Source organism: Ptychodera flava, chromosome 18 (genome assembly GCF_041260155.1).
Source record: "Ptychodera flava strain L36383 chromosome 18, AS_Pfla_20210202, whole genome shotgun sequence".
NCBI classification, from domain to species: Eukaryota; Metazoa; Hemichordata; class Enteropneusta; family Ptychoderidae; genus Ptychodera; species Ptychodera flava.
In genome coordinates this window covers 32,990,699-33,012,374 of record NC_091945.1, presented here as the reverse complement: position 1 = coordinate 33,012,374, position 21,676 = coordinate 32,990,699, and the positions used below count along the sequence as shown (strand labels likewise).

The following is a 21,676-nucleotide window of genomic DNA, read 5'->3' as shown; positions in this document are numbered from 1 at the left end:
TTTGGGGGTTGTTTGTTTTTTTTGTTTTTTTAAATCAGAGTACCTATGGCTATGGTGGACTGACAGAAAACAATGAAAAGTCACTGTGGAACTCACAAGTACTTCTTCTAACAAAAGAACCTGAAATAGCACCGACCTCTCTAATTATATCTGGGACGTAAAACAAAAGGGCCAAGCATTTAAGATCGATCGATTCATCGTCTCCGAAGCATTGGACACACCATTGAAACATGCGATGTAACCTGTGCGTCACAAAATGATTCGAACCTGCATAACAATGGACACTGCATGCCATCTCCGCACCATCTGTGCGAATTACCGCATGCGCTGGAAATGGAAAAAAACCCAACAGTTGTCAGATCATCGTGTTGCAGTGTGGAACTCAGAACAAGCTCATGTTCATTGCTTTACTAAAACTAAATTCTAGCTCGCTCTGGAGAACTGCAGCGAGCACTGTCTCACTAAAGCAAGGGCACGCCTTGATAAATTTGAAGATAGTGCCCAAGGATCGGGGGCCAAGGAAGTGCTGGCATGCTGATAGTACAGACGACAAAGGAGTTGTTGTAGGGTGAGTAAATTGGATTTGTTGCTAAGATATCACATTATTCCGAACAAGAAGTAGCAAATATGTTACTGATGTTCTCACAATACAACGGTCCCCAGCAGTCTTTAGCCGTGTGCCCTCAACGGTCGGACTCAATGTGCAGTACGTGTGGCGACGTACTTCGCCTGGATGCTCTTCGTTCCGCCAGATGACCCGTATATGACATTGTTGATCGAGTAAAAGTGAGTGTATGGACAGCGATGAAAGAGTCAGTACCCTTGAGTAGGTTTTTATCCTTGAATACACATTCCCAAGACACCCGATATTACATCTTTTCAGCGGGCTTTCTCCGACGGATACTGAATATTGTGTCTCACCTTGAATGACTTTGTTCCATATCGTCGACGGACTTTTAAAGGCTTTTGAAGAGTCAATATAAATGCTTAACTGTCCCACGGTGCGTTCATGCTTGTCTGTCTGCCTGCCTGCCTGCCTGTATGTGTATGTATGTGTATGTATGTGTATGTATATATATATATGTTTTATATATATATATATATATATATATATATATATATATATATATATATATATATATATATTGCAACATTTATCACGCGATACAGATGGAAATAAAGTGCCAAGATGATATATCCATCTTAAGTTTTTCAAATTGACTTAAAACTTCGAACTGGCTTATCCGTGCTAATGTGGTACCCTATGGGAATTATTGACTGATTTTGCAATGCGCGTTTGCTCAGTAGCGAGGAAAGCCACTGGCGGTGGTTTCCGCTCTCTATACTCTGTCAGATGTTTGATCCTGTTTGCGACGCATTAATTTCTCCTTATTGCATTTCTAGCGGTAACTACGACGGCGCATTGTTGGTCAGGAAACATCAATCGACTCGAGAATTGACGTTCGACACTTATCGGCAGTAAGCGTATCGAGGGAGAAACACTTGAATATAAATTGCGCCCTCGAGAGCCGCCAATATGTTATGTAATTTGCCCATTACTTTAGTTTTTCCTCTCTTTTGACAGAATCTCGGCACTGGATGTAATTTCAAAGTATGGTTGGTCGTTCGTGGGCAACGACTTTTGCTTGTGCTATTTACAGTGAGTTAAATGATTGCAAGGTCACTGTTGCCGTGTTATACCCATTGATAGATACCTTGACAACGTCCGGTTGCTATGCTTTTGGTTATTCCCTTTGTCCCGTCATAGGTCATCAGGCGTTGTGCGTCGTCGTTAGGTGTTTGCCTGGCTTCAGATTCAAGTCACATAACATTTGCGTAAGTCGAGGAACATACCTAGGGGGTGATTCATGATCGGTGTTTGCGACCCTCATTGTGTAGTGTTGTTGTTAATAGTTCCAGAGACTTTTGCCCAAACTCAGTGAGTAATATATTTCTGTTAATACCAGCACATTTTAGCACATCACGTGCCAGTCGACGTTGCCTGTTGTCGTGATATATTGCCATTAACGCAATTTCTTGGAACACTGTACAGGTAAGGAAATATTACGAGCCAACATTGGTTCGCATTTAAAAACAATCTCTCAACGGAAGTCGTTACTTGCAGTAACTGTCGCAGTGACTGGCGCAAATAAAAGTGCGAGTTAAGATTCGCACTACCGGCTCGTCATATCTGGGTTTGCGTTAGAGACCGACTGCACGCTCTTTAACTGATCGTTCTGTTTGTGTCTAACGCGCGCCGTTTCTCAGGTATGGACAAACACACCTTATATACATATGTGGATACGTTCACACGACAGGTTGGTAACCTGTCTGACCCCACCTCTCCACTGTATTGAGGTCTTATTGACAAAGCTCTGCATCACACAGTATAGTGTGTACACCATCCAACGGACGTATATTCAATCGCTCTATGTGATAATGAATACACACAGGTTTACGCATCGTCATTTGAGAAGACAGCTACGGCTTACCTTTCATTTGACAAGGCATGAATTTTCGAGTTAAATTTGCCGATCACGCCGCAGATAGTGTTACACATGATTGTGTACATTATCCTCGTACATTTAATATGATGAATGTTACCCATCGAATTCAATTTCAGTTTTTTGACATGAAGTGGCGAGCGAACTAATATTGACAAAAGTATTACATATCATGTTGTTGCTGTTACAAAAATACTCCTGCGCGATAATAGGTGGAAGGTTTTTTTACGATATTTTGCTCGATTTACGTTTAATAGTTACCGTGTGGATAAAAGTTAAAGAGAGCGTGGAATGCTTTCTGCGTTCGGTTGCCTAATATTATTCTGTAGTGATTTGTGACGTCGATATAGCCAATACAGGAGACACTGTGATAAGCTGGCACAGCCCGACCTTGGGTGATTCTATTCGCATCGCTCACATGGTCTAGACTCGCCGTACAGCTAACACTCGACGTATGATTCTCCCGGGGTTTTCTTTTCACAGGAACTAGGAGATTCCACGTAGCTGCCTTTCGACAAGTCCTGGCATGTGGATAAAGAACAGCGAGATATGGAGAAAGCATGGAGTTTTTCAGTGGCGGGAGTAACGATTCCTGATGGCAATCTCGTATGGAAATATCACGGTGACTTGTCTAACCGGCTGAGCGTCAAGGCTGTTTAGAATATGGATAAATCGTCCATCGAGTGCTCGCCGATGACTCCGTTTTTGATCGTCAGCAATGAGATTTGCTACCAATTGACTCTGGTCACTGTTGTTGTGGCCCTGGCTTTTATGGCATCGAAATGTTCCTATAACGTGTTACGACAATGGCGAACCAAGCTGACGATATTGGTACTTGGCTGCGACCCGATCGGTCTAACCACGGTGCTCATCGCCGCAAAGTCGTGCAAGACGTCCAAGATAATTTTATTAGAAGAGAAAAGTCGTAAATTTCTCGTCGCCCAGCCTCAGCAAGTCGCTTTGGACGCGCGATCGGTTCAGTTTCTCAAGAGACTGGATGTCGACTTCGACAACATAGAGGGATGTTGGCAGGACGAGCGATTCTGTACCCCGCTCGGAGTCCTGCAAGAATACCTGTTCAGTCTCATCGAGAGGCAGAATGTTAATATGGAAGTAAGGCTCCATACCAAGGTAAGACATATTTGCAGTGTCTAGATTCATTGGGCCGTATCGACATTGGTGCATTTTAACTACAATTCGTTCACAGTTCAGTGAAGGGCAATGCGATATATCCTCTCTTTAGGTAAGCTACCTGAGCTGTCTGTGTACTAGGATATTACTTAACTGTAAACAGTTATTGACAACACCTCTAGAGTTTTCTTTGTTATGTTAAAGTAGACTGTGGATTGTGCCCAGTGTCAAAAGCTCATTTAATAATTGTTCTCCCCTGATCTGAAAGTCCGGAGTCCACAGGGGACACGGCAGTACCGAAATAGCTCATCTGTCTGCATGGCTACGCATGAATTCCATTTAGCCCTTGCCCTCAATCCTGTTGTGATTTACACCGTGCAAACAGAAATAAACCCTTGACAACAAATTGAGAACTCTATATTATCGAACGCGTAATCTCTAATTTGTAAGGGCCGGGAGGCTAGCCAATTAGTCCGCTTGTCGTTTAGCAAGCATTGCTGTTGCGCCTTGGCATCTCAAACATTGATTTTGAGGCGAATTAGACGCTCAGCTTCGAAACGAGGCGCCCACTGGTCTCAATCCTGTCAAGCTTAGGAAGAATTGACAGCTTTTGTGATATCACGGTAGCTTTCTTTTCACGAGAACTTTTCCAAAAACGCAAAATTAGGGACCATTTGGTGGCAAGTAAAGACTACCCACATCGGTGTGCTAATCCTCTTCGTATTTTTCGCGCACACGACAGCCTCTGGGGAGAAAGGCTTTTTGCCAGTACCCGAAGCAGGGCATGTTGGAACGATACAGATCAAATAGACGAATACAAGGCCGTGTAAATTTACAGTCTGGCTGTTGGACGTCATCGTGTCAGTTAATAAGGCACAGATTATTGCAAGATTTATCTCGATTGGGAATTACAAGATAAAAACCAATTGGAAAACGCAGTGTGCTGGCATCTTGATATTGGAAAACAGTGTGTTGCTGTTGGCATATTTGGGAAGGAATGGCTGCGTGCACTGCGTGTGAGAATCAAACCTAGGGTTTGAGGTAAAATGAGAAATCGGGCCTCTAATTAATTCATTAACTATAATTAATTGCGGGCTCGTCAAACCTGAGATTAATCTCTTTGCATTTTCTTCTATGTTTCCACGCCTCTTGGTATTATTTGATGGTAATTTTATTTGAATTTAAGGTTGTTTTGGTTCTGAATGATTTACGAACCATTTGTGATCTCATTATGAACCATTCGTGATACGGTGAAACTCGGCAAACTGTGTCACTATGAAACAACTGATTTCCTCATTACGACAAACATATGGTGCCTCTGCTGGGCGAGAAAAATGAAAACTTCTCTACATAAGGAAAAGCCAGTGTAATCTTTAACCACGTCGACTTGATTTGTCACACATTGAATACCGAGATTAGTGAGGGGTATATTCTCCGTTACGCTCAAGGCATGTGACTCCGCGTTAGCGTTAATTGGTATCGTCACGTCATCTTAACATTTTGCTGAAAGTGATCAACTAAACGATTTGTATTTCACCAGATGGAGCCAGGAAATCGATCACAGACCACATACGGCGTGACTGCAGTGTGTATTTTGGTAAATAATAGACAAGCGTTTTTTTGCCGATGAATTTTACCGAGGGAAATGCGTATCAGACAGCTTCCGTGAAAGAGCAAATGCTATGAAAAATTGTATTTGCTGTTGATTACTTCACACACACGTGTGTTTCAGTACCTTATTGAAGAGTCTTGCGTCATACGTTATCATGAAATATTTACTCTAACTGCACTGATCAAATCGCAGAGAAATGTCATCATTATATAACATAAAAAGCGCTAATAACTAATTTCGAAAAGTTCAACACAAATATATGGCATAATTATCAGTATATGTTGTATGTAGCCGAACTCAACCAACGTGAAGATGCGAGATATTCACTGCCTTGGCCCGAGGTTATGTAAGTGACTGGCTTGTAATGAAGCGTTACATTTTGCTCCAGGATCTGTGAGCAAAATTGATATTTTACTGGTCGGCACACGGGTCTTTCATCTCGTTTAAAAAAAAAACCATAAGAATAAAAAAAGATGTTTACGACAATGTTGAATGCTGCCAGTCGAAAATGATTTGTCGACTTTTTTCCAACAATGTGCGTTGTCCTTGTTGCATATACATTTCTAGGAATTGTCATACGTCAGAGGTAACTATTGAAGGCGTGGATCACGTGGCTTGTCTGAACTATTGAGAATCGTGAGAATTGTTTTTTGTTTTGTATGTGGGCAGAGTAGCTTTTATGCTAGAGTTAGATATTTTAAGGTTATGAAGACTGTGAAGAAACAAAAATCATGGTTAGATTCCTGTTGCTATACTTTCCTATGCAGCAAATCGTGACTCAGGGAGGGAAAAGAGAGGGAGGGTGTGTGGCGTTGCGTGTCAAAATAGCAGATCCTCGTAAAAGATGTAAAAAGCCTTTGCTCTTGTGAACATTAGCATGTATAGGAACCTAAAAAAACCGGTTTCTTTCTGTGTGTATGGTTACCACGACAACAACCTTGTGTAAATGATAAAGGTGAAATGGAAGCCCTAAATTCGGCTTCATTCATTCCTCACGCTGTTGTGAACAACTTTGGATAGTGCGTTTAGAGCAGATTTCACCGCATACAATACATGCTCACAAAAGACAATTACTTTGTTAACAGAGCGTGCATACAGCAAGCCGTGAAGTTAGAGATAACACAATATACATTTGGAGGAGTGGTCAAAATGGGGAATGTGGTCTGAAAAGTGAGCTTCTTAACCCTTGTTACTTTTTAGAAAACTATTCATATTTTTAAAATGAGGAAAACAGGTTTGAACTTTTGGAAATAAAGTTTCCACCACCCCACCAAAATCCTCGTAGACCTAAAAGATGTATTCCTTGATTTTATCTGTAGTTACTAATACTACTAACAATGGCATGGTTTGAGTCGCAAATGCCACCCCAAGTAGTCTCAGATAAAAAAAAACGAGGTTAGATGAAAGTCGAGTGCCTTAGGAAAATTTAGAGCGAGGAAATTAAAAGTGCCATGCGTCAAACCACATGGGGAATACACTTTGAGAAAGTCACTTCCCCCTTCTGAAGTAATTCATTCCCGTCACGTAAAACGTTGTTCACCAAAATCACAAGGCAATCCTTACACTAGGCAAATATTTGTTTGAGCTTTTGTATCTTATTTCTCGGATACAAAGTCAAATTCCGACCGCGAAAGTTGCAAGTGATGCGAGTCGATGAAAACTGCAAGCCAAACTTTCATGCTGTACCTAGTTTTGGTGACGTTCTCGGCGCCAATGTTATAATTGTGTAGACAACCTTGACATTGATAGACAAGAAAACTGGCACTGTCATGATTGCTCAAAGAAAATGATCGATCGTTCGATGTCGTTTCAGAGACAAGAGGCACATCTTCTTGTCAACACACTGGCCGGCATTGCTTGCCGCGAGGAAATATTATCAATCCCTTGCAATGGGTGTAATTGGATTGAATGTATCAAAGGAAGTGATGTTCATCCGAAAACAGATTGAAAGTACATTAAATATTTAATCAGCTGAAGAACTTGCAATTAAATCATAAGCTTAGTGTAGTATAGAGCTAACGTGAAAGACGAATATCAAATGCTATGGATATTGAATTTCGGTCACACTAGGGTGACTGAAAGGAAGGGGGTCCGTCGGAACTGCACCTGTACGACTTTCTTGTCTACAAACAATGTATTTCATGCACGATATCAAGACGCATCACGTCAACATAGCTGCAAATTCAATTTTTTAACGATGTACATAATGACAAACGTGTTTTATCTTTCACCAATCACTGCCGTTCCTTGGATACAGTGTTTACATTGGCCGTATGAGTCCCATACGACCTTGAACGCTGTTCGACGATTCCCCTCCCTGTAAGTTGACTTACCGTTTTCTGCAGATTTTTGCCGTTGGCAGACATGCAATGTGGAAAGTTCTCGAAAACAACTGAAGTTTATGCCAGTCTGACAAACTGTCTTTCCAGTACTTTGACGGATACGCCCCCGGGCAGCGTTCCTATTCTCAAAGTTCACTTAAGACAGATTAGGCACAGCTTTCGCCCATCCTCCTTTGTGCGTCTCACTCTTTCTTCACGTACATCTCACGTTGCCATGGTAATCGGGAACATAAGTGCAGCTGCAATTTGAATTTCTTTTATTAAACTGATTGCTGCCGTCTTTTGAGGATCAAAGACGTTAGATAATGACCAAGATATCATTGGGGTATCGATGACTTTCATATCTACGAGATAGCAATTTGACATCAAAACTGATGTGCTTTAGGAGCGATTCCGTATTCCAATCATTTGATACTACTCCGTCGTCGTACCTGTAAACCTCTACATTAATAACAAAATATAAAAAACATCGTAGAACATAAACCAATTTCGGGGAGAAGTTAATCCTCTTTCTCCGAGGTGGTATTTATTTCTATGGTTTTTCTATGGAGCCTGGTATAAAGAAGATTAACTTGTTTACAGTAAAACTCATAGCGATCACTATTTGTCAAATCATCATCATCATCATCATCATCATCATCACCACCACCACCACCACCAACACCACCACCACCACCACCATCATCATCATCATCATCATCATCATCATCATCATCATCATCACCATCATCATCATCATCATCATCATCATCATCATCATCATCATCATCATCATCATCATCATCATCATCATCATCATCATCATGGATTGGCTTTCAACTCGGGAGTTATTACGGGCAATATTGCATGATTCGTGCTATTGTATATTGTTGTATTCAGTATCTTTGTATCGATCACTTCCCTTCCCTCAGAAGACAACTCTGATCTTTGAAGACACATTTTGTCTCAAGATACTTTGATAATTGATTGGCCGAAGTACCATACTATTTGCCAACCAAAACCAAAGCTGAGAGACGGGCAGTCGTATCGGGGTCAAGTGAGAAAAACAAGTGGTGAAAAAATCGATTATGAAACTGAAAGTAAATTCATCGGCTTCATAAAATGGGCCGTTCTCAACAAAGCATGGTAAGCAGAGATATGTTGGGCTTCAAGAACACAATGACCTTCTCTAACCAGGCACTGCCACCCTGTCTTAGAAGTGCACGTTGGTGACACAAGACGGCTAATTGCAGATTGACGACAGTGGCAGCATTTTAAGTCAGATTCTTACAGCCAGATAAAGGTTTAGCGGTTAATTTAAAGTTACTGAGTCAACATAAGTTGGTTTGTATCCATACATGATTAAAAAGGAAATGTTCACTCAGTGAACATTAGATGCACTGCAGCTTTGACGGCGCACTTTGTTTTTGCATACCCCTGGGTAAAAATCTATGATTGGCTGCACAGCAAATAAATACAGGTGACTGATTTCGTTTATTGTAATGTCGTCATTGGTTCGATCAACAAACTGACAACGTAGCAAGTGGAATACCTTACGTAGATGTGACCACGAACTTTGTCCAAGTCTTTTGTAAAAGATGGTTTGTTTCGAACAAGTTCATTTATCTTCTAAACTTAATCATGTCACACCAATAACCTGGAGAATTATCAGATATTCATCGGTGTACACCATCGCGAAAAACAGATGCCGTTCCAAACATATGCAGATTAAAATTCATTTAGTAACAAATTCGCAGAGATGGCTGGCTGGCTGGATGGGTGGATGGATGGATGTACTTTGTACGGAACAAAGCCTTTCTCGCCCTTTGGCTGTCCATCAGAGACAGGACATGCACATTAAGATGCGTGTTCCGCAATTCCAGTGCTTTTATTTTCCACATCTAAAGGATTTTCAAACGGAGAGATGCAAATGCATTTTACAGCATTTCTGAGTTGGTCCTCTGAGGGCCGGTCTTGATGATTTCGTTTAAGTAGATGTAAAGCAATCGCATTTGCTGCAACTGCTCGATAGTATTCCCGCAAGCTATCGTTACTCAATCGCTGGCGTTTTAACGCATGCACAGTAAACTTGACAAACATTAACTAGCACAATAACGGCTTGAAAAAAGCGCAGCAACTTCTCGTTGTGGAAACTCAATTTACTTGATCGTGTTTAATTTCGGACTTCATTACACTTAACACCCTACCCTCGAGGAATAAGCAAGATGTCTGCCCGCTCATTCGATATGTAGTTTCTTCCGTGCTTTTGGACTGACCGGATTTGCAAATACGTCAGCGGTATCTTCAATTCCTTCAATGCCGTCGAATTCAACAAGCTGATGGCTTCACTTGAGGGAACCGACTACAGTGTATTTTCCTACAAACACGCACGTATACTGCAGCCCATGAAGGAGTTTTCAGTCGTGTAGTCCTGAAGGTATCCTCTGGTTATGTTGAGTCTTATTAGATTTACACATTTTAGGGCGATAGTTATGTACGGTACATGTAGCATTGATGGTGACTATTGCCAGAAAACCCGCGATTTGAAAGCATCTACGTGCCTTAATTGTGTCTTCATGAGTATCGAAACTTAAACGTGATTTAGGTAACATATGCCATAGTCTCAGCTTTTATAAGAAACACACTTCATGAAAAAATCATTGATATACCATGCACTGAAAATTAAAGTGTTGAGCTTGCAGACACGGACTACCTACACACTCGAACGACCCTTACATGTGTAGGGAAATTATAAACATCAGCACATCATACTTCGCTCAAGGTATCTTTAATTCATTCTTTTTACATTCAAAGATAAAAATCAAGGATACTTCGTATAAATGTTTGGATTAGATCAGCAAGTTGCATGAAATTCAAAATGGCCGTCACACTGTGATGACTCGATTCTGAAAAAAATTCCTATTTGTATAAACACCAGAAAGTCGAAAGTTAAGTTTCTTTATAGATTTGCAAACGAGTACACACGGACGACTGCTAGTTCATAAAAGAAGTACAAGACTTCAAAAGTCCTAAATGTATCCCCAAGGCACATTCTATACCTTTAACAGTACTATACAGTAGCCGGTTTAGAGGATTCGGTGCGAGCCTAATGATAATCTAGATATCTGCTCCATTGTAATCAAGCAAATTCCTGAACAAAAAAAGATAGAGTGGCCTCCGTCTCAAATCTAATCACAAGGAATCAGTCTCCAGCCAACCTTCGACTTATTACTTTCAAATCTGCTTCGCATGAGTGGATAATTGCAGGTGATCAATGTTGCTTGAGACCATACTACTCGGCCATACTGCTCGGCCACTGTCTCCGATCCTAGAAGTCACGATTCTGTCTTGCGGAAGATCCAAACACTTCAGTTTTGGACAAGAATGCGTATTTTGGCACATACGTGCAATGAATAGCATAAGTAAAAAAATGGCGTACTTCAATGTACTACACCCAGAGAAATGAGTTGCAGTCGTGTACAGTATATGAATATCAAATTTTTCCACATAGCAAAGAGAAGACATGTGATTTAACTCGTAATATCAAACACGGGGCAAATTTGGCTAATTTGCCTCTCAAATGGAAACAATGCATATATAGATATCTTCTTCTCTTGACCGTAAAACGTGCTCGTTCGAAGGTTCCTCAAGCGTGCTACTTTTCATGGCGCTTTACATTGGCACCCCGGATTAAACAATGTACAGTCCCGTGGATTTGGCTTAGGATTAAGTTAAACTGATGCCTGTAGCAGACGATAATAACCATGATTGAATCACGAGATACTATAGTCGTCATGGCTGACATCCAGTGTGGCATACTTGCTATATCCGCTCTTCGTACCTGTCCATGGCTCATTTCCCTATGGATATGTTAGCCACAGTCCCTCTATCCACTGTGTGTTAGCCTCCTCTGCTGTATCAAAATGCTAGTGCTCTACTGTGATAGAAAATTACGACGGCTAAGCCATAGGCCTTCGTCATATTGTAAATTGTGTTCTCTAGCCTTATCTCACAGTAAGCCAGCTAGCTATTGTTGTCTATCGTACCTTGTGTCATTATGTACAATAAAAAGGGCAGAGAGAGAGAGAGAGAGAGAGAGAGAGAGAGAGAGAGAGAGAGAGAGAGAGAGAGAGAGAGAGAGAGAGAGAGAGAAAGAGAGGGGAGAGGTGTTATGTAGCAATATTGGATTCTGTTGTGCAAAAGCGACAACTCTCTTGATCTCCTCGATGGCACTTTAAAGACACACTGACCAATATGTCACAATTTCTAACATTCATTATGTCCATGAATTCAACTGGCGATCATTCGGCAATTCGCAGGAAAAGATAACGATTTGAAAAGGTAACGATTCATATTAACTCAGTAGATTCCGAAACAGCCCGGAACCTGTAACAGTAACATAGAAAAATATTTCAGTATATTGTCGACATGTCGCCATTATAATGATGATATATCAGTTTATAGACCAATGATTCAACTTTGTGCATATGCAAGAGTGAAAATGATTATGGCACGTACGGCAGACTGATGGCACAAATACGATAATGGTTTATTATCAGGCTAGCGCTGTAGCGACTACTGTCCCAGTCTCCGGGCACAACTGAAAGGCTCTCGCGTAGCCAGCTTTCTAAACGGGTTCATCTACCAATCCCTTGAGTCGTAACAAATGACACACAGTATAAAACACATTTAGTCAAAATGCGAGTTAGGAATAAACCCATGTCTGTCCCTGTGATGACATTCAATGCGAATTCCAATCAACATCTGAGAAGACGGACGCCAATGACGTGTCCCTGTTTCGTTTACAAGTGTGAATCACTGCACTGCAGCAAATAAACAACAAATCAGACTTTATGATCTCTATGAAATCGGGCTACACGGAGATTCAATCGATAGTTCTTGGGTTGAATTATGGGATTGCTCAGCCTGCTCGGAGCTAGATTCTGGAGAAAAAAGAACTAATAGAAGACTTGTATAGCATTGTGATACAGTTCTTGATACGTGTTCTTCAAAATGTTAATTTGTGTACTTGTCCGATTGGGTTACTTTACCACAGTCTATTAACGGTATAGAAATGATTTCAGCAGTGGATATATCGTCACGAGGATGATCTACTGTTGTCAATGCTTTATAGAAGAAAAACGTGAGAATAGAATTTTCAGATGTGTTTGTAGGGCAACTTAACGAGAGAGAGAGAGAGAGAGAGAGAGAGAGAGAGAGAGAGAGAGAGAGAGAGAGAGAGAGAGAGAGAGAGAGAGAGAGAGAGAGAGAGAGAGAGAGAGAGAGAGATACTACAAACACGATTGGAACTAATTTGGGATAATTAGATGATGAAGTAATGTCGATTCAATCTTCAAATGTAACCTCATCTACTTTTGTTTTTCAGTTACACATTTGTTTTTATGAGTATTTTGTAATATCGCAACATCCAGCTATACGGCACATAACACTTTTGAGAAGTTTGAAAAATATGACGATCCAATTATCCCAAATTAGTTCCAATCGTGTTAATAAGATATGTGTGACCATTGCTCGACACATCAAGTGAAATTTTTGTGTAGATTATAAATGATACAAGAAAAAAAAAGACCCACTGTCGAGACTAAAATGAAATGAAATAATGAAAGGATTGGGAATCACATTTCGAGACAGGAAGCTTCCTCAACCAACGCCGAGATTCTGATTGTCCCTGCAGTGATCTAGAAGTAAACCACACAGGGTGTGGCTTTTCCAGAGTTCTTGCTAACGTTCTTGTCGATTACGTTCCAAAGGCTATTAATTGCCAACATCTTTCATTACTCACGTCCAGCCTAAGATGTGCTGACGTGTTTCCATGGATACCGTCCCGAGACTTATTTACCAGCGCTCTCATAAATCCCACTCTACAGAAAACGTTCCAATGAGACCAAAAGGAAAGATATCGCTCGAAGCGATTTTTTCCAGAACGTCGCCGCTCACTGTTATCCATTAACTCCAATTGCAATTTATACCTTTAAATCAACTCTAGTTTCTAGGTTGCCAACGACTCACTTCGAGTGTTATCGTCAACACTTACATGTAACATTACAATCTCACATGTTTCCTGTAATTTTTTCATTTTAATTCCTGTACTCTATCGATGTCACATGTAACTGAAAGGCAAAGGGGATATTGAGCGCAATCCACCAAGACTGACACATTCTCCTGCCCGTTTCTTCCACATTCACCTGCATATCACCTCAACCGACCACGATTCTATACAGAATCGACTGTGATCAATATAACGACTTGTAAAAAGGGCTGTAAAATTCTCAAGTAGATGTATACGCGCGAGCTTTTACTAGTAAAAGTGTCTTTTGTCGAGTCATCAACTGAATGACATTGGTCAAGGAACGAGACATTTTGCAACCCTTGTCGCCTGTTCTCACGTCAATTGGAATGCCGGGACACATGCCCCAACACGTTTTTGCAAACGTCACATGGTTGACAAGAGAATGAGCTGATATGAAACGAGCATTTCTTTCAAAAGATGGATAATTTGAACGTCTGGTGGGCTGTAGAGACTGCAGATCCACATAATACCGTGTGCTTACTGGGTTCATGTCCTCCACATAATCAAATATCTTTAGACTTGTCAGAATTTTAACGTGACGCCAAAAGGAATCGAGAATGGCTTGTCATTTCACATGAAGGTACAGCTTTCCCCGGCGTTTAAATTAATGATTAATTGACAGCGAAATTAAACACTTCAACTTTTTTTTATCAAATTTCCGATATTAATAAAAAGATTTAACTCGCTTGTCACATTTTAACGTCGTTGAAACTAAAAGCAATGTTTCTCCCATTCATCAAATGTAAATCTTCATCTCAGATGGTCTGCATGCAAAGACATAGATTTAAGAAACTGCCATTGGCAATAAACGCTGTTTGACAAACAGCTTAACTGTAATGTATAATGTTAATTTCTGTAACACGATAGTTGTGATCCATAAACTGTGACGTGTATTGGCATTGATGATAATGATTAGTGTAACGCTTTCAAGTGGTTTTTGTATTTACTGAAAGACTGGGAGATGAATTACAAGTGTTTAATAGACGTTTGATTCGCCCGAAAAGTGTCAACATAAATGTCGATTCGACCAAGTTATTAAGTCTATCGATCTATTTGTAATAATGCTCGGCGCGGTTCCATAAGGGACTAAACACCAACTATTGTCCGGCCGTGATTGTCAGCGATGAATGGAAGGATTTTTATTGTGATTAGATTTTTTTGTGACATTACAGTAATATTCGATGACGTCTTTATGACATCAGTATTGATGCAATTGCAGCATTTTCACGTTTTTCACACTAAGCTCTTTAAAGACCAAAGGTAACACCGTTAATGATTTCTCCAATATCAGTACTACAATGAGCGTTCAGCGATTTGTTAAAGTTACTCTCCTTAGAGGGCTTGCACAGGACTGCCAGAACAATTAGCTGACATCACTTAGCTGTTACTAATCTTTACCTGTGCGCCAAACCACTCAGACACAGACAGACAGACAGACAGACAGAAAAACATATTTATATGGTAAAATTTATAACAAAAATACTATGTGCAATTTCTCACAAATTACATATATACACATACGTGTAAACTTTGCATATGAAGGAATAACAGATGATAGTGCCATAAAAATGACATTTCGACCAACAGCAACAAAATTCATATTGAACCATACAAGTCCATACGTTCAATTGTATATTTTATCGCAATTCCATGGTAGGTTCCGGCGTAAAATCAATTTCTGACAATACTTTTGTAAGCGATGTACGGGACGTGCACAAAGCTGAACTATAAAATGCGACATGGATTAAAGTTTTCATTACATCAGATGCATAGAAAGCCGCCATAAAGTAGAGGTTAGTAGTCAGATCTGCGAAGCAAATATAGGCAATTATGATGACGATGGCCGAACCTAAATGCACTGAATCGAAAAGAGAAACTGAAAACAAAAGAGAAACTGGGAACAGTAATGCATCGCATCTAGGACTTCAATCAGTTTGTTACCCTGGGCAACTGCCTCTGCAATTAACGTGCAGTAACGCTCGCCTTCCTCTTCTTCTTTTCCAGTTGTCCAAATCAATAATTGACAGTTTATGTTTGAGCAAGCAACGGACCCTGATTGTAGTTTGTGACAGCAGCAGTGCAAATTGGTCCACGCTGCTATCCATCAACGACGAGTTTGTTCAGGAGTCATGCAAGTTGTACGGAGCTGTAGCAAAGCTAGAACGAATGGACCAACAGCAAATCCCAACGCCGGAAATCACAGTAAATCGTTTGAACCTCGATCTCTCTGCATACGACGGCGAATTTTGTATACCGGATTCATCGAGACTTACTTTCCATCTGAAGATTTTTGGAACATTGAGACATAGGATTATCGCATTAGTATGTCCTAAATCAGACTCTAATCTATTAAGACAATTACGAATGACTGCAAATCCTTGGGTAAGTACCTGATATATATTTAAATATATATAAATATATATATATATATATATATATATATATAATATATATATATATATATATATATATACACACACACACAATAAATATACATACATACATACATACATACATACTAAATACATACATACATACATACATACATACATACATACATACATACATACATACATACATACAAATACATACATACATACATACATACATACATACATACATACATACATACATACATACATACACACATACTTATTAGGGTATATTATTAGGTACATAGATTTATAAGATTATATGCTCAAAAATACGGAGGTGTGTCTGAACATCCTTGGCAGACATCACGTTTTTTTATTTTTGAATGTAAATGCAATCAAACATTTGTGAAAAGTCGTGTTTTAATCCTTCCTTTGAACTAATCCGAAACTGCTTCTCATGCCGAATCGATTAATGTGACTCACTGAATTCAAACGCAGTTGTAGGCTTTCTGAACGTATCCTTGGATACCATCTTAGATGTGGATGAACAGGCACGGTATACTCTATTCAAAGCCAAGAAAAAGCACTGCATTCGTTACGCTACAAAACAGTCATGAACGTAAAGACACGACATGCAACGCTATTGAACAATGATGTCGAGTTTTGTCTCCTTACTACAAATCATCTCTGTCCTGCTACAATTGTTACATCATTAATCTACAAATATGTCATGAACATAAAATCATACTTACCCAGTAAAATATTTCCTCAACACACTTCTCGTAAACATATTTCACCCTTGCTTGTTTCCGTTTCGTTTTTGGTCATAAACAAGCATTTATTGAACTACAATAACATGCAAGTTAGCGGTCCAAGTAAGAAATGCTAACTATTATACTTCTCAATCGATACTACAGAGCCATTTATTTCTTTGATACTCAATATACATCCATTCATGTATTCGTTAGTGTCATTGATAAGTAGTATTACATGAACGTAAATGTTACAATGGATATATGCAGTGCACTGCAATTGACTTGCCTATGTTGGAAAATATACGCTGACAATCAGTGACAACGAAAATATGTTTAAGATTAAGATAGAATGCGCCCCCGGGACAGATATCCGGACTCTGAAACTTTTACAATACTTTTTGGCCTATCACTTATGGGTGCTAGTTTTGAAGTTTATTAAGTAAATAAAGTTTTCACCGGTTTATTTTTATGAAATGGAAAATTTAAGTTTTTCCCATCGAGTTAGGACAGGGATGACTCCTACTTTGAATTTCGAGTGTTGGTAAATAGTTCCAAATCTTGCACAATGATCCCGGATTTTTATTCTTTAACTTACAAGGGAATGGTTTAAAGTTCCCTTATGGCAAGTTTGAACAAATTTCAAGTCTTTCAATTTTGAGGCTCGCACTGTCTTAATAAAACTGATTTTACAGACGGTTTGTCATCGATTATAGTGCAACTGATAGGTAAAAGGTAAGCGTTGTTGATAGTCATTGGTCGGTTTAAGTTACTGCAACAAACAGCCGATATATCAACTCCCAATACAGATACCACTATAGACAGATGAGAAAGAACAGAAATTACCAACATATTGAAAACAGATACAGTATTGAGAGAGAAGGATATTTGAACCTGTAGAGTAAACAAGCTGGTAAAATGGGTGATGTCAAGTATTGGGAAAAGACTGAGCACATCGTGATTCACAATGGCTTCTCTTATTATAGTGCAATAGCCAGTTTTTGAACACTGCCGGAATAAGTTTGCATAAAAACATATGTGGTGTGATTTACTTTAAAAAAATTCATCAGTCTATTAATTACCTCCTTACGTTAAAAGTTGCAACAGTTATCTAAGCTAACGCAGAGGACAGGAAAATCTCGTTATTCTTTACACGCCTCAATCTTGAACATCTGAAGACTTTGTCGGTCAAGTGAGTCGAAAGCCCTCTGCCCACGGCTACACGGTCCGATGAAACCAATATCAGCCCACCTCACTATATGCACGTCGACCCTAATGGGATTGTTAATATTGTTGGAGTCACTTTTCTCCAATCGACGTTGTTCATTAAAACCCAGATGTGCTGACACCTTTCTCTGATTTTGCCCTCACAGATAATGAGAAACATTTTCCAGGAATCTTACAATGCATACAGGTTGAAAACTGAACCTCGCCTAACGGATGCTGCCACGAGGAACGTGAAATGCAGTCATCGCCTATTCGAAGTGAAGCTCTCTTATAGGCGGGAAAACGTACTGTTCATTGAAGAGGATAACATTGTTATCACAATGGAAGGACACGCGGCGAGGTCCCTTAATTTGAACTCAGGTAAAACAATTTGATTGGTACCTTTGCAACTTGTCGAAGCTTATATAATGATAATAATTAGAAAGTCGCCGTCCCTTAGGAAACCTGTCGATAGCAGCGACAGAAAATACAAATTGAATTCTTTCGTACTATTTAGGGGCCTCTCCTTTCAGGTTCGTCAGATTTTCAATTTGGCTCGCCCGTATATTTTACGAATGTCACGAATGATTCCGTTGATTAAATTGTCAAAAGGTATCGAACGACCGTTTCCATTGCAGACGGTTCCCCTGTCGATGTGATACTGTTTCAAGATATTGTGTTTAAGAGGTGTGTCTTTGTACAATTTCTCGTCAAATTACCAGAGATGGGCGCCTGTGGGCAAAAATTGGATGTAACGACTTAAGGACTATTAAACTCCGGTTTTTAAGATTCATTCTTATTTTTAGAATCAAGCAGTTCCAGAGGTGTTTATTCAAGAGAGAATCTCCAAAGGTCTGTGATGACCTTTACTTTCCTATGTGTTGTAGTCTCGCTCCATGAGGCTTAATTTCCTTTGCTTGTATCTTGTGACAGGCCTGGGAGTTAATCTGGGAATACGCGCACTGGAGAACATGAATAACTTCATCACAAACGTTTCACACAGCGATAGCAGTGCGGCGATATTGGAAACCTTGATAAGGAAAAACAAATCGGCGATTAAAACGTCTGAAGACTTCATCAGAGGGGGAATTCATACCGTGATGTACTGTTAGTAATACACGCAACTCCATGACCGTTGGAACAGGAGACGTTTGGCACAATGACAGGGACATAGAGAAGAGTATATGTCATTTATCTTCAGATAAGCTTAATCTTTACAAGCACACTATGAGCCGCGTTGTTTGAAAACGGCTGAGGAAGATTGTGACCTGAGAAGACGTCAAAAATGCAATGCACATTGAGGTCAGCGGGCCGCGACGAATCCATCAAATGATCACCAGTGCATACACACATATCCATTTCGGACAATATTTTTTTACATATCTATTACACGTATACCAACTTGCAGACAATCTATTTATGCTCTGTTGTCGTAACAGTCGTTCCATTATTATTTCTTTCTTCTTTACGTTTTCTTTCACTTCGTTATAAACCTTCACCTCTCTAAGTTAGCAAGTAGGACAAAAATATTTTAAGCAATCCGCATCTCATTTTCCCGTATGACAGATGAATCATAAACCAATGAATTGACGTTTTTATGGGTACTGCGCCATACCCTGTTTTCGTGTTTGTAGGTATATAACGCATGAATGCATTTCAAAATCGCCTGTAATCGTTCTCTTCTCTCTGCGTGACGACACATGTACAGCGGTGTACAAAATCATTTCTATATTCCAAAAACGACATGTAAAACTGAAATGTGTGGATGAATGCTTTTATATATCCTTTTCCGTGTTAGGAAATTTCATTTATAATATACAATTACCTCTGTTCTGGATTTGTAAAATAATACTGCCAAAATTGTGATATTCCAATATATGATGTAAATTTTATAACAGTAATAAAATAGTCTAAAGTGAAATTTCGCATGACATGATCAGAATTGTTTATCGTCCAAGCTCGGAATACTTTATTATCGAAATGGAAAGCACAGCGGATGCTTGAAATGATGCCGAAGAAAATGATCAGTCACGTGCTTGCATTCAATTTTTTTTTTTCAGCTGTTGGAATTTCAGAACGGCTATAGACGGACGCCACCCTGCGTGTTACCTGTAACGATAACGGCTTCCGTTGTATCTTGCACGACATAAATAGCTCTTGTATAGCCATTACGTGCCACAATCAAACATCTTGTAGTAGCATTTTTTGAACCCCCTCAATTATTTCTGTAAACCCCTCAATTATTTCCAAAAATATTTTCAATATAATTTTACTTAGCTTTAAGTAGGAAAATTTCGAAACGCGAAACGCTTTCAATCGATGCTCTCCTTTTATCACTTTAGCATCGTGCAGTTTTTTGTCTGGACATGAGAATTCCAATGCGTCATTAGAAATGATGTGTGCTGCGACCAACAGGCCACATTAGTCACTAACATGGAACATTTAGCCGTCCAATGGGACAATCGACAGGCAAACAAAGTGATTCACGCACAACTATAAGAAAGTTTGTCCGCCTTGCAAAAGAGACCTATTGTTACGGTACAGCCATTTCGGCAATCTCACGCGAAGTTAGGATGTTCTGTGAGTGCTGGGCACACGGACAACGTACGAGGAAATTTTTAAAGCTATTCTGCCTATATTTTTTGTAGGAATTATGTTTTTTCATGCATGTGTAGTAGAGGGAAAGTTCAATGATCTTGCAATGATATTCAGACAGGTTCTAATATCCTTTATACTCATGAAGTAAGTCTCAACGTTCTGTGGTTAGTTTAAATCTTCAACCTTTCCCCTGTAGCATATCATATGAACCATATATTCTCCGTTTTTCGAAATCCTTGTATAATGAATTCTATGTTGGATACTGTGGGCCAACGACCAATTGTACGTGGCATATATTTTGCTTGTAGACACAAGTTTGATAAGAATAAAGTCAAAATCGTGATTCTGGTTCGTCGAATCACCCTCAACAGCTTTGATTGGAGTTCATTGCAATTTCAAAGAATTCAATCAGAAAATGTACCATTACTTGACAATCTGTGATTGTAAAAACGTCTTACGGACAGCATGGCCAGGAACACGGTGACCGTTCTCATTTTTGTCCAAATCAAAGGTTCCCTGAGAGAGGGCATGCCACGGTGAAGTCAATGAAAGAGAGCGAGTCGTGCATTCGGGGAAATAAAATCATTTCACAAGTGAAACCATTCTGCTTGTTTGTCATAAACTATTCTGAGTATATTTGTCGAAACCCAGCTACAAATCAAATTGATTATTTTTACCGTGTTCATATTTGTTCCACACTGTCTGCAGTCACAGAGTCGGTACTTTTAAGTCTCATAAAAGGCACGGCGACGTTTATTATAAATGGTCGAGAGTCGCCCGACACAGCTGACGTCCGCCCCACGTCATAACTGGAGCAAATAGTACCTGCAACCACAATTATGTGTGAAACCGTCAGAACTCTTCCACCGTGGCCAAACAACAATGCGCTGTGTGACGTGTGACAAACTGTCTGAAATACCTCTGGGTCTTGTGAAAGGTTAGAACCGTACAAGTTTGAAGGGATTCATTAAGGCTATGATGTAGGCCTGAAGTTCTATAGTTTCATCAGTCTTTTTGCGACATAACCTGTATTCTTATTCTTCTTGCCTAAGCACAATGAACTTATTAGACTAGGTGATCGTACAT

The 21,676-nt window shown here is 39.7% G+C and overlaps 1 protein-coding gene across 5 annotated transcripts; it reads left to right on the top strand.

The window, feature by feature from the left end:
• The first annotated feature begins 354 nt into the window (after positions 1-354).
• Positions 355-20,960, top strand: LOC139117418 (uncharacterized). 5 transcript variants are annotated; one of them, XM_070680519.1, is made up of 5 exons: positions 355-568; positions 2,988-3,635; positions 15,664-16,041; positions 18,160-18,373; positions 18,926-20,960. In XM_070680519.1, the coding sequence occupies exons 2-5, from the start codon at positions 3,168-3,170 to the stop codon at positions 19,102-19,104; spliced, it is 1,239 nt and encodes a 412-aa protein (XP_070536620.1). In that variant the 5' UTR covers positions 355-568; positions 2,988-3,167; the 3' UTR covers positions 19,105-20,960. The 5 variants fall into 5 exon arrangements, with proteins under 5 accessions (XP_070536620.1, XP_070536623.1, XP_070536619.1 ...); XM_070680522.1 differs by lacking the exon at positions 355-568 and adding an exon at positions 1,726-1,836; XM_070680518.1 differs by lacking the exon at positions 355-568 and adding an exon at positions 1,734-2,053.
• The last annotated feature ends 716 nt before the right edge of the window (positions 20,961-21,676 follow it).

Bases quoted from the DNA above. Each gene is read 5' to 3' on its own strand.
- LOC139117418 (XM_070680519.1), top strand. From the start codon at position 3,168: ATGGATAAATCGTCCATCGAGTGCTCGCCGATGACTCCGTTTTTGATC. The intron at 3,636-15,663 runs GTAAGACATATT...CTTCTTTTCCAG, and splicing joins AAGTAAGGCTCCATACCAAG to TTGTCCAAATCAATAATTGA. The intron at 16,042-18,159 runs GTAAGTACCTGA...TTGCCCTCACAG, and splicing joins GAATGACTGCAAATCCTTGG to ATAATGAGAAACATTTTCCA.